Source organism: Rhipicephalus microplus, unplaced genomic scaffold (genome assembly GCF_043290135.1).
Source record: "Rhipicephalus microplus isolate Deutch F79 unplaced genomic scaffold, USDA_Rmic scaffold_19, whole genome shotgun sequence".
In the NCBI taxonomy this organism is placed as follows: Eukaryota; Metazoa; Arthropoda; class Arachnida; order Ixodida; family Ixodidae; genus Rhipicephalus; species Rhipicephalus microplus.
Window position 1 is genome coordinate 4,385,559 of NW_027464592.1, and position 9,603 is coordinate 4,395,161.

General features: G+C 46.7%; 1 protein-coding gene across 1 annotated transcript; it reads right to left on the bottom strand.

The window, feature by feature from the left end:
- Positions 1–7,685: 7,685 nt before the first annotated feature.
- On the bottom strand, positions 7,686–9,167 carry LOC142785205 (uncharacterized). The gene has a single exon (XM_075883655.1). It carries the CDS (start codon positions 9,165–9,167, stop codon positions 7,686–7,688), a length of 1,482 nt encoding a protein of 493 aa, XP_075739770.1.
- Between the last annotated feature and the right edge of the window lie 436 nt (positions 9,168–9,603).

The following is a 9,603-nucleotide window of genomic DNA, read 5'->3' on the forward strand; positions in this document are numbered from 1 at the left end:
TCATGGGGCACAGACCGTGACTGTCTACTGAACCTTCTCAACAGTGTAGTGCTATCACGTATCGATTACGGCTCCGTGGTTTACGAGTCAGCTTCAAGATCTGCATTGAAGATGCTTGACCCAGTGCACCATCTTGGGCTTCGGCTGGCCAGCGGTGCTTTCCGGACCAGCCCAACAGCCAGCCTGTATGTTGAGACAGACCGGTGGTCACTAGAACGGCGACGTCAGTTTACAAGTGTCACGTATGCCACCAAGGTGCTTTCCCATATCGACCACCCAGCTCGTGCGCTATTGCAGGATACATCGAACGGCTCCCTGTTTTTGAGGCGACCATCAGCTACGCCACCGTATCCCCTCAGAGTGGCCTCACACCTTGGAAATATGCACATACCGGTCTCCAGTCTTTAACTAACCTCTCACAAGGACACTGTTGTGCCATGGGAAATGCAGGCTATCTATTGTGACTTGTCATTCCTAGAGGTAGGAAAAAATGGCCGCCCAGTCGCGATCGATCAACACTTCAAGTACCTGCAGGCCAAATACAGGTGTGCTGAATATTATACTGATGCCTCCAAGTCCTCCGCAGTCGCATGTGCGGCACACGGTCCCGCTTTCTCTGAATCTAGAACAATTAACGAACATACCTGTATATTTACTGCAGAATGCTATGGCATACTTTTAGCTGTAACGCACATTTTGAAGAAGAAAGAGCCAGCCTCAATCATATACACAGATTCTCTCAGTGCTGTGACTGCGCTGTCCTCCACCAAGATACTCAAAAACCCAGTTACTAATACACTTCGAAAATGCATCATGTCAGCCCGCAAATCTAAGCTCAAAATCACGCTATGCTGGATTCCGGGACACTGCAACATTGCTGGCAATGAGATAGCGGACAAACTTGCAAAGTCAGCAGCACTCCGCCCATCAGTTGATGATAGAATGTTTGAATGCCCCAAAGAATCACCAATGTTTTTTCTCGCCATTCCTAAGTGAATAAAAACTGTCAATCACATTTCTTGCATTACCTGTCTACCGCGACCCATGATACAGGTATGGGCCACACGTGTCTTGAAGAAAGGTTTAGACGATGTACGTGACATGATTGTCCCGTTATTCATATCATGATCAGCTACATATATTCTCGAAACCTTCTTATCCTTCTCTACTCATTTTGGTCTACCCCAAGTCAAGAAGGCGGTCATGAGGCATAGCATCCAAGCTTAGGCGGCGAGACAGATGGCCTGCAGTTCACTGAGAAATACTTCCAATTTAAGACGGATCAATTCTTTCTGAAATAAACCAAACATCAATACGAAGCTACGGAACTATAATGAGGTAATGACGAAATGTACATGATTCGCTAAACAAATGTGAAAAATATCCACAGTGAATGGATTATTATCATTTAGTTCCAGTGTAAGAACATGCTAATGCACAAAATGAAACAAACACAAACACTTTACATGCAGTGAAGAAAAAATGCATGCTACTGAAGCCTTAGAATACATGGGAGATATGGGCCTACCCTCTACCCTTAAGATATGTGTAATGTCACCTGTCATGTGCTCTATACACGGCCATGGTGTGAGCAGTCTGAACCATAAATGGGTTTGCGATTAATAATGCGGTAGCAATGAAGAGCTCGTTTCACAGAAATTCCGGCGTCGGGATCCTTGCTTGTGAGTGAACAATCATCTTGTCTATGATTGAAAAATCGAGACATACGCCAATAAAATAAGTAATGAATTTCCGGGTCCGAGTGAGGATTGAGCTCAGGCCATTTGCATAGCTAGCAGGTGTTCTACCACACAGCTACCCATATGCTTAGGAGTACATCGAAAATAACTTTCTCAGCTCGGAAATGCAGTTAAAATAACTGTCTTCACAAACACACGTGTCCTGGGTGGGGGGTATAACTGTGCATCGACATAGAAGAAAAAGAAGGGGGCTGTGTGTCGGTCCATTAACTCAATAGCCTTGACATAGCACAATGGTACGTTATCCCTCATGTTGTGGTGCTCAGCTTCTTTAGCTTCCTCATTGACCTCTGTTTCTGACTACCTGCATAATAAGTTCTCCTACATTTCATTGCGAACACAAGTTACATAATATCACTCGAACCTTTTCTCAGAGAGAATAGGGGAGGAGAAATTTACAATTTCACCGATCACAATAAAGATTTCATCAAGGGCGCCGATGACTTCCCAAGGTACAGGTTCCTTCAGAACTTTAAAAACTTTCATTCTCTGGATTGCACACTCGACGTGCACATATGCCCTGGCTATTTTTAGAGTCTTTTGCTGTGAGCTGCAGCTGTCCACGAAGAAACGGAGGCTGCACAACCCCCAGCCCAAAGTTTTCGCACAGCGAGCCCAAATTGAAACCTTTGTCAACCATGACATCATCTTCAAAACTGTCGAGTTTTTCTAGAATTCCCGATTTCTCTATGCAAGTCCTGTCCGACGCTCGGCCTCCGAAACCACAGCTCACAGAATTAAGCCAGCAGGTGAGACGCCAATAAGAAGCTTTGCTGTGTGTGTACCTTTGTAATGAGAGTATGTTAAACATCTACAAAAAGCACAGTGTGATTTTTCGACTGCAACCTCTGTGCAGTCTAGCACAACACGTACCTCTTTATATTCTTAAAAGCATTGAGGCAGATTGCTTGCAATTTCTTGTTTGTTTGGCCATGGAATTGCACGATTCAGTACCGCTGCAAGGTTACACAGTGTGCTCTAGAAGTGGCGAGAGATGGTTGTGCGGCTCACGGCAAATATTGGTGCAGTACACACAAAAGGTAAGTAAGTTTTCAATCACACAAGAGCGAGAATGACTCGTTATAGAGTAGACATTTCAGATACTGTCTTCAATCTTGCTCACTTCATTACTAATGGCTACAAGCAAAGTCATTGATGACACACCAGTAAAAGCAAGCACAGTATTATCTGATGTCAGCATATCTACAAGCCTGAACTGCTTCCCTATAATGGAGTGTACATCGACCTGGATGCCTTTGTCTTATGTGCACATGATGTCTGGTACACCCTTCATGCACTGCGAAAACTGAAGAAGGGCTTCTGCAACCTCCACTGTTGATACAGCTGTAGCAGTTGCACCACTAGCACATGGATGTGATGCAGTTTCCTGGCCCTGCTCTTGTACCTGCACGCAAGAAAGATTTCCCGTAAAGACAGATTCAAGCCAATGCAAGAGTGCTGAGAATTTTCTAATTCTTTGAAGAAATGACGTCAAAATAATTTAACTTGTTTTGGCTTAATTGCTATAAAAAGCCATTACATAGCTCGTTTGGCTTTGTAATTGTTTTTATATGCTTCATAGCATCACATGTATACACAGTTGCCCAACGACTGATGATGCGTGCGATAGTGTGATGCCATGATCTTATACTGTTTATATCAATTTGTGCATACGGTTGAACCCTTCTATAAGAGGCATACACCGGGGAGCAATTCTTCTCATGTACATGAGGAGTCTTATGAGCAGGGTACCACGTAAGCATTTTCTTATGAACCCCTATTTAAATCTATGCACACAAGTGTCTCTTATATTCAATTGTTTCTTACATTAGTGTCTCTTATAAATGGGTTCCACTGTATCAGTGTTCTGGTTTTTCACTCCCTGTTTATCTTGTCAGCTGCTTGACTCATTCTTTCTGTGATAAAGTGGCATGTTGAGATTTCTGACTATGGAGCAAAATATGAGAAAATTTAAGGTACATGCTGCAACAACCCTATTTTTAAACAAGAGTATGAATGCTTGCAATAAGAGAAATGTGGTATATTTTTTTCCTGAAGCGTCTCTGAAAATCAGTAGGAGTTTTCACTTTATATTCGATGATAGTGCATAAGTTGATATTCATTCCTTGAATCGTTTTGTAGTTTTACCCTGTGCATACCTTGCATACTAGCTCGTGTTGCTCACTTTATTCTCCGCTGTCATCTTGCCAGCTAATAATCGTGCAAATATCGAAGGTTAGATCAGTGTACGGCTTATGGTGGTAAAAAAGTTGCGAGAGGGCGTAACAATGCTTTGAGGGAAACTTGCTTCAAGCTATTGACATAAAGTTATTCTCTCTGGTTAGTAAAAATCCTTATTTTAGTTTCCAAGCATTCACCCTGAATGCATATAACTATAACAACACTACATATTACAGCATATGATTGAGCCTTTACATCACAAAGGGCTTCATCGGGGTTCTCTTCACAAGGTGACACACGCACAGGTTGAGCAGGCTCCCAACATGTTCACATGTTCCTTGAGAAGCTGATCATGCACAAAAGTAAAATGAAAGAATTCGTAAACATACTGCATTACAAAAGAGTATACAGGCACAGACAGTGACAGCTCAGAGTGTACTTACGATATGTTGAACTTGCAAGCCTGAGGCAGTTTATATTAAAGAGTGATTGAAAACTGCTTTATCTTGGCCATAGCATGACATGGTATACTTTGAATAGCTGTAGATTGGTTTACATTTTCCAGCCCCAGATGTGTGCAAGCAGCTCAACTGAGCAGCACATTTTTATTCTTGTTTACAGTGATGTAGTCAAGCCATGTGAGTAATGCTTTAAATTAGCCCTGTTATGTCCTGAATTTCAAGATATTATCTGGCATCAAAGGTTGGCAAACTCACAAGTGAACTCGCTCAAACTCGAAGTGGTGAGTCTGTGTATGAGTGAGTCGAGGTAAGTAATTTAGTCAATTTGAGTCCGATTGAAAAAATGTTTTGTAAGCCTGAGGCCGAATGAGCACTAAGGGCAAAATGTATTTGCCGAGCGTGAGTGAGCTCCACATGTATTGCTGACATGTGTCTGGCATTATTACGTCTTGTGACCACCTGAAATCACTGCACAGAAGCTAATTTTTGGAGAGTAAAGAAGTGAAACTGAAAGCTCTCGCTTCCTGTCCTGTCATTTCTTCACAGCTTGAGCTGGAGCACGAGAAATTGCCGTTTGGACAATGTCACAAGCCACATTCTATGCCTTGTTAGTTTTTTTTTGCTACAGACTTTTTAAAACATGCACTTGAAACTGCACAGCAGCTTTTTCACGTCAAATAGTCAGAGCGATAAGTTTTGGCTGCCACTCAATCTGGCTCGTTTACGTTTCGTCAACCATGCATTTCTGCAGCCAGCTGTTGCATTTTTAAGGCTTGGGCACTTTTAAGTTTCTTTCAAATGTGATTGCAAGGCACGAACTCAACACAAAAGACAAACAGAGACACAAAGGCAGTGTGAACTCTACATAAGATGACACTTTTCATGAGTTTCATTGTGTGCATTCTTAGCAGTTCAATGACGCACAATTAAGTGGTAGCCTTAATGTCGGGCTGCATTGTTTTGCAGTGACTGCAACGTCATGGTAGTTGCAGAAGAAATTAGAATCCTAAAAAATCTAGGAGAGATGAAACCTTTGCCTATGGATAGTGTAGAGATCGCTGACAGCCAGTAGTGCTTAAATAGCTTGCGGCACTCCCAGAACGGAAATGAATTAGTTTGACATCACACAACTGACTACTTTCTTACAACTGACTATCTTACATTTTTGTTGCGTTTCTAGTACATCGGGCATCTATATCCCCTTTTCTACGAGCCGTTCTTGTCAGTTTAATCAGTGTGGTGGTTTGCTGCACATACTCTCTGGCGTATTGCATCCGGCTAAAGATACTTCCCGAATCAAAGCATTGTTTGGTGGCCTCACTCCCTCTGTTGGCAATGGTTTGAGAGCATCCAAGATTCTACGCTCGGAATGGCTTCGGCAGGCTCGCCTGTACCGTCAAGCCCTGCAAATACGACTTCTCGGGAACGATCGCACAGTAGCTAAACAAAAGAAGTGTCGTGAACTCTTCAGCCTCGTGGACCCTGTCCTGTCCCTTTTTAGTTGTGTTCGCGTGCTGAAAAAACCTTTCAAATATGACTATCTACAGGCTTACTATCTTTTCTAATCTAGCAGAACAAATGCAGACTAATAAACAATATACCACAGTGTGACCCACTTATGGTCGATTCCACAGCCTTCCAAAATTTCTTTGTTGTATGCCCTGTGTGGCGTGTCATAATAAATGTTAATAGTCACAAACATACCATGCTCATGTCTAGCAGAGGCACGGGCATCTCGCGCTGCTGCATCCTGAATCCTTGCCATGTCTTCTTTTTCGTGTGTTCTAATGGGCAAGCTCTGCGGGCAAGCAGTCTTCTTCAGTGGTCTTCAATTAGGCGTCCATAATTTTGGATCTACATAAAATGAGGATTAAAATGAAATCCTGCAATTTCCTGTGCCACAACAACAATCTAATTTGGTGCACCATACTGTTAAACGAGCATTCAATGCATGCATGGTAGCCAATCATTTTACGTAATTCTGCATTCATAACGATGCGTCGGCTATTGGTGGAATTAAAAATTAAAATGTTTTGTTGGTTAAACCAAATTGCTAATTCACACTGATGAGACTTAAAAACCAGTCGTAAAGCTATCGCGCTAAAAAGCAAAACCTGTGTCACAAGGAAATTTTTTTCGCGATCAGGGCCGACTTGCATCGGGCTCGCTCCAGATCAATCGCCCCTACAATGTCACTTGCGATTAAGTGTGATTGGGATTGATATGATCGCGGTTTCGTTGACGTCTGCACCAAACATGATCCGGACAGGTTTTTGCCGTGTAACAGCGGTCAGTGTAGATTACAAAATCCGATTCGGATCGGCCCTGTATTACGGTCTGTTAAAAAGACCGACAGAATGCTTAAACTAACGCTCCTATTTTATGCGGGCGACAGACGCCCAGGCACTAGCTTCCTAACTCTCCAAAAGCAACAATCAAGTGTTGCGGTGTTAACGTCCCTCGTCCCGCATCGACGGCGCCGTTCATTTCAACAATATCGTTAGAGCGTAATCTTTATGCTTTCGTGAAAGAATTCAACAATTAGCATTAGGCTTACCAATGCTGCTCCAGAATGTCTTCGGTGACAAAATGTGCGCTGCAAACGTTCATTGGCGGCGTCACAGGCTTGCCTATACGGAGCTTCACCACCCACTTCTTCTCGAGTCGCACGTCCAGCGGAAACGAATGAAGGCTTATCTCATCCTTCGGCGCTCTGTTCGTGCACTGAGGCACGCAACACATCCTGTTGCTTTTAGATTTTTTTGCCTTCGCGTGCATATATATATAAGTGGTTATAACAGAAGAAAAGAAAAGTGCCGACCCGTAACTGTCTCTCCTTACAAGGACACCTCAACAGGTCAGCACAGGAATGGGGTATGGGGAATAAAAGATATAGGAAGGCAAAGATTGGAAAAGAGAAAAAAAAAAGAAAGGCGAGGGTCATTCGTTCTGCTTTCCGCAACGGACTCGCAAGCCCCCACGCGCCATGCTCAGCTGACTAGGAAAGCTCCCAAGGGCCGGAGAGGTATCGTCATCGAGAGGAAGACAACGGTTTGATTGGTGCGTCGTACAAAGCGTGTGAAGCACTCGCCGAAGCGCGTAATCTCTGTACGGAAAACATTGTGGTCCGTAGCACTCACTAATACGAGTCCAGTGGACATCCATGGGGAGGCACTAATGTTCCTTCAGTTCACAAGCGCTCAAATAGCGCAGAAGTTTGGAGGAAGGTGATGAGGGCAACTTGCGCGCTTCACCAGGCATGCGTGCGCACGGGGAAAAAGAATCACATCAACAGTGCTGCTGCAGAGTCCCAGTTTGCTGTAAGCATCGAAGAGTGATCTGCGCGCGTCCGAATACTCCTCACACTAGAAGATAATGTGATGGAGTGTTTCGGGCTGTGGGCAATGACGGCAGTTTGGGTCTCCACGTCCCGACTGTTTGTGAACCCATTCCGCCGTGCGGTAGCAGCCGATGCGCAGGCGGAGAAGGAGGGCACGCTCCTCTCGAAAATCCAGTTTTCGGGAGTGGGCGTGGTGGCTGCCCTGCCGCAATTCGTGGGTCCGGGTGGCGAGCGGTGACGGAGCACCGTGTGCGAAGCCTTGCTACGTCGAATGTGCTCACCGCTGTAGTCACAGGGGTTCCCGGAGAGTGCTTCTTTGGCCAGCTCGTCGGCCACTTCATTGCCGGATATTCCAACGTGCGCCGGTATCCATTGCAGCACAAGATCACACCCTAGGTCCTGCACTGCTTCGAGCTTTCGCGCGATGCGCGTGGCAACCGGAGGTCTGCGGGCGTCCTGCGCGAGTAGTTGGAGAGCAGTACGTGAGTCCGAGAGAACGGCAGCCGACGGACCTCTCAGTTGAATGAGGGCATCGGCGGCGAGGTCAAGCGCGGCGAGTTCGGCTATCGTCGACGATGCTTCGCAGGCGAGGCGGCACTGATTGTGAAGCTCCAGCGAAGGCACCACACACGCAGCCGTGGCACACCCGTCGTTCAACACTGAACCGTCAGTAAAGACGAGGAGTCGTCTTGCGAGAAGTTCGTCAAAAGTGGCAGCAGTTTCGTGCCGAAGCGCACACACTGGCGTCGTCCGCTTGCTTGCCACTCCTGGTAACCGTGTCCGAATCTTGAGAGGGCGCTGGTGGCAGGGCGGGGCACTATAGTCATTCACATCCGTTGAGCTCGGGACGAGGGCGTAGAATGCCGCAGCGCATTGCCCCATCCGTGAGTGCGGAAGTGAGGAGAGCCAGAATACCAGCTGCTGTCCGTGGCGCGAGTGTTTCATACGCTCTATGTGATTTAGCGCTCGAAGATCGGCCCGGAGTGACAGTGGCATGTCTCCCGCCTCAGCAAGTGTTGGGCCGATTTGAGATGATCTGGGCAAGCTGAAAAACGGGCGAATCCCGATACGATGCGCTGCGTCCAGTGTCTCCCAGTTGGAACGCGTAAGCGCTGCGAGAGGAAGGCCGTACAAAATGCGCGCCGCAGCCATTCCGTTGTAGATGCGGAGAGCTAGGGACGGTGTGCATCCATTGCCGCGAGCAAGGAGCGCTCGAGCAGCGGAGGCGACCCTTCGCGCGTTTCGAAGCTGGTCGCTGACCGCTGGTGACCAGTTGAGGCGTTGGTCCAGCTGCACTCCGAGGTAGGTCACTCGCCTCTTCCAAGGGATGGGGATTGTTTGGAGAGTGAACTTCGGTGTGTAGCACTGGGCGCCATAACTGGGGTGCAGCAGCATCGCCTCCGTCTTCGCCGGCGAAAGCGTCATCCCCCTGCCCGTGATGAACGCGTCAATAGAATCCACTACTGTTTGGACACTGGTGCGAATACACTGGGCACAGGTCCCTTCGCGAACACCGCAATGTCTTCTGCGTAGACCGCCACGCGGACATCACAGGGAAGAGCACGGGGAATGAAATCGTCGATGCCAGCGAGGGCGAGATTGAACAACAAGGGGCTGAGTACACTGCCCTGCGGAACACCGACACTCACGGGACGCGGCTCACTAAGGACTCCACCGACGCGCACACGCATCGTTCTGCCGCCGAGAAAGGAAGCGATGTACGTAAAGAGGAGACCGGTCACTCCGAGATCGCGCACCGCGTTCAAGATGGTGGGGTGTGGCAGGGAGTCTAATGCCACCTTGATGTCTAACAGGATGAGGTACCCGGCCTCTCCTTTGTGCTGTGCCTCCTGTAGCGTTG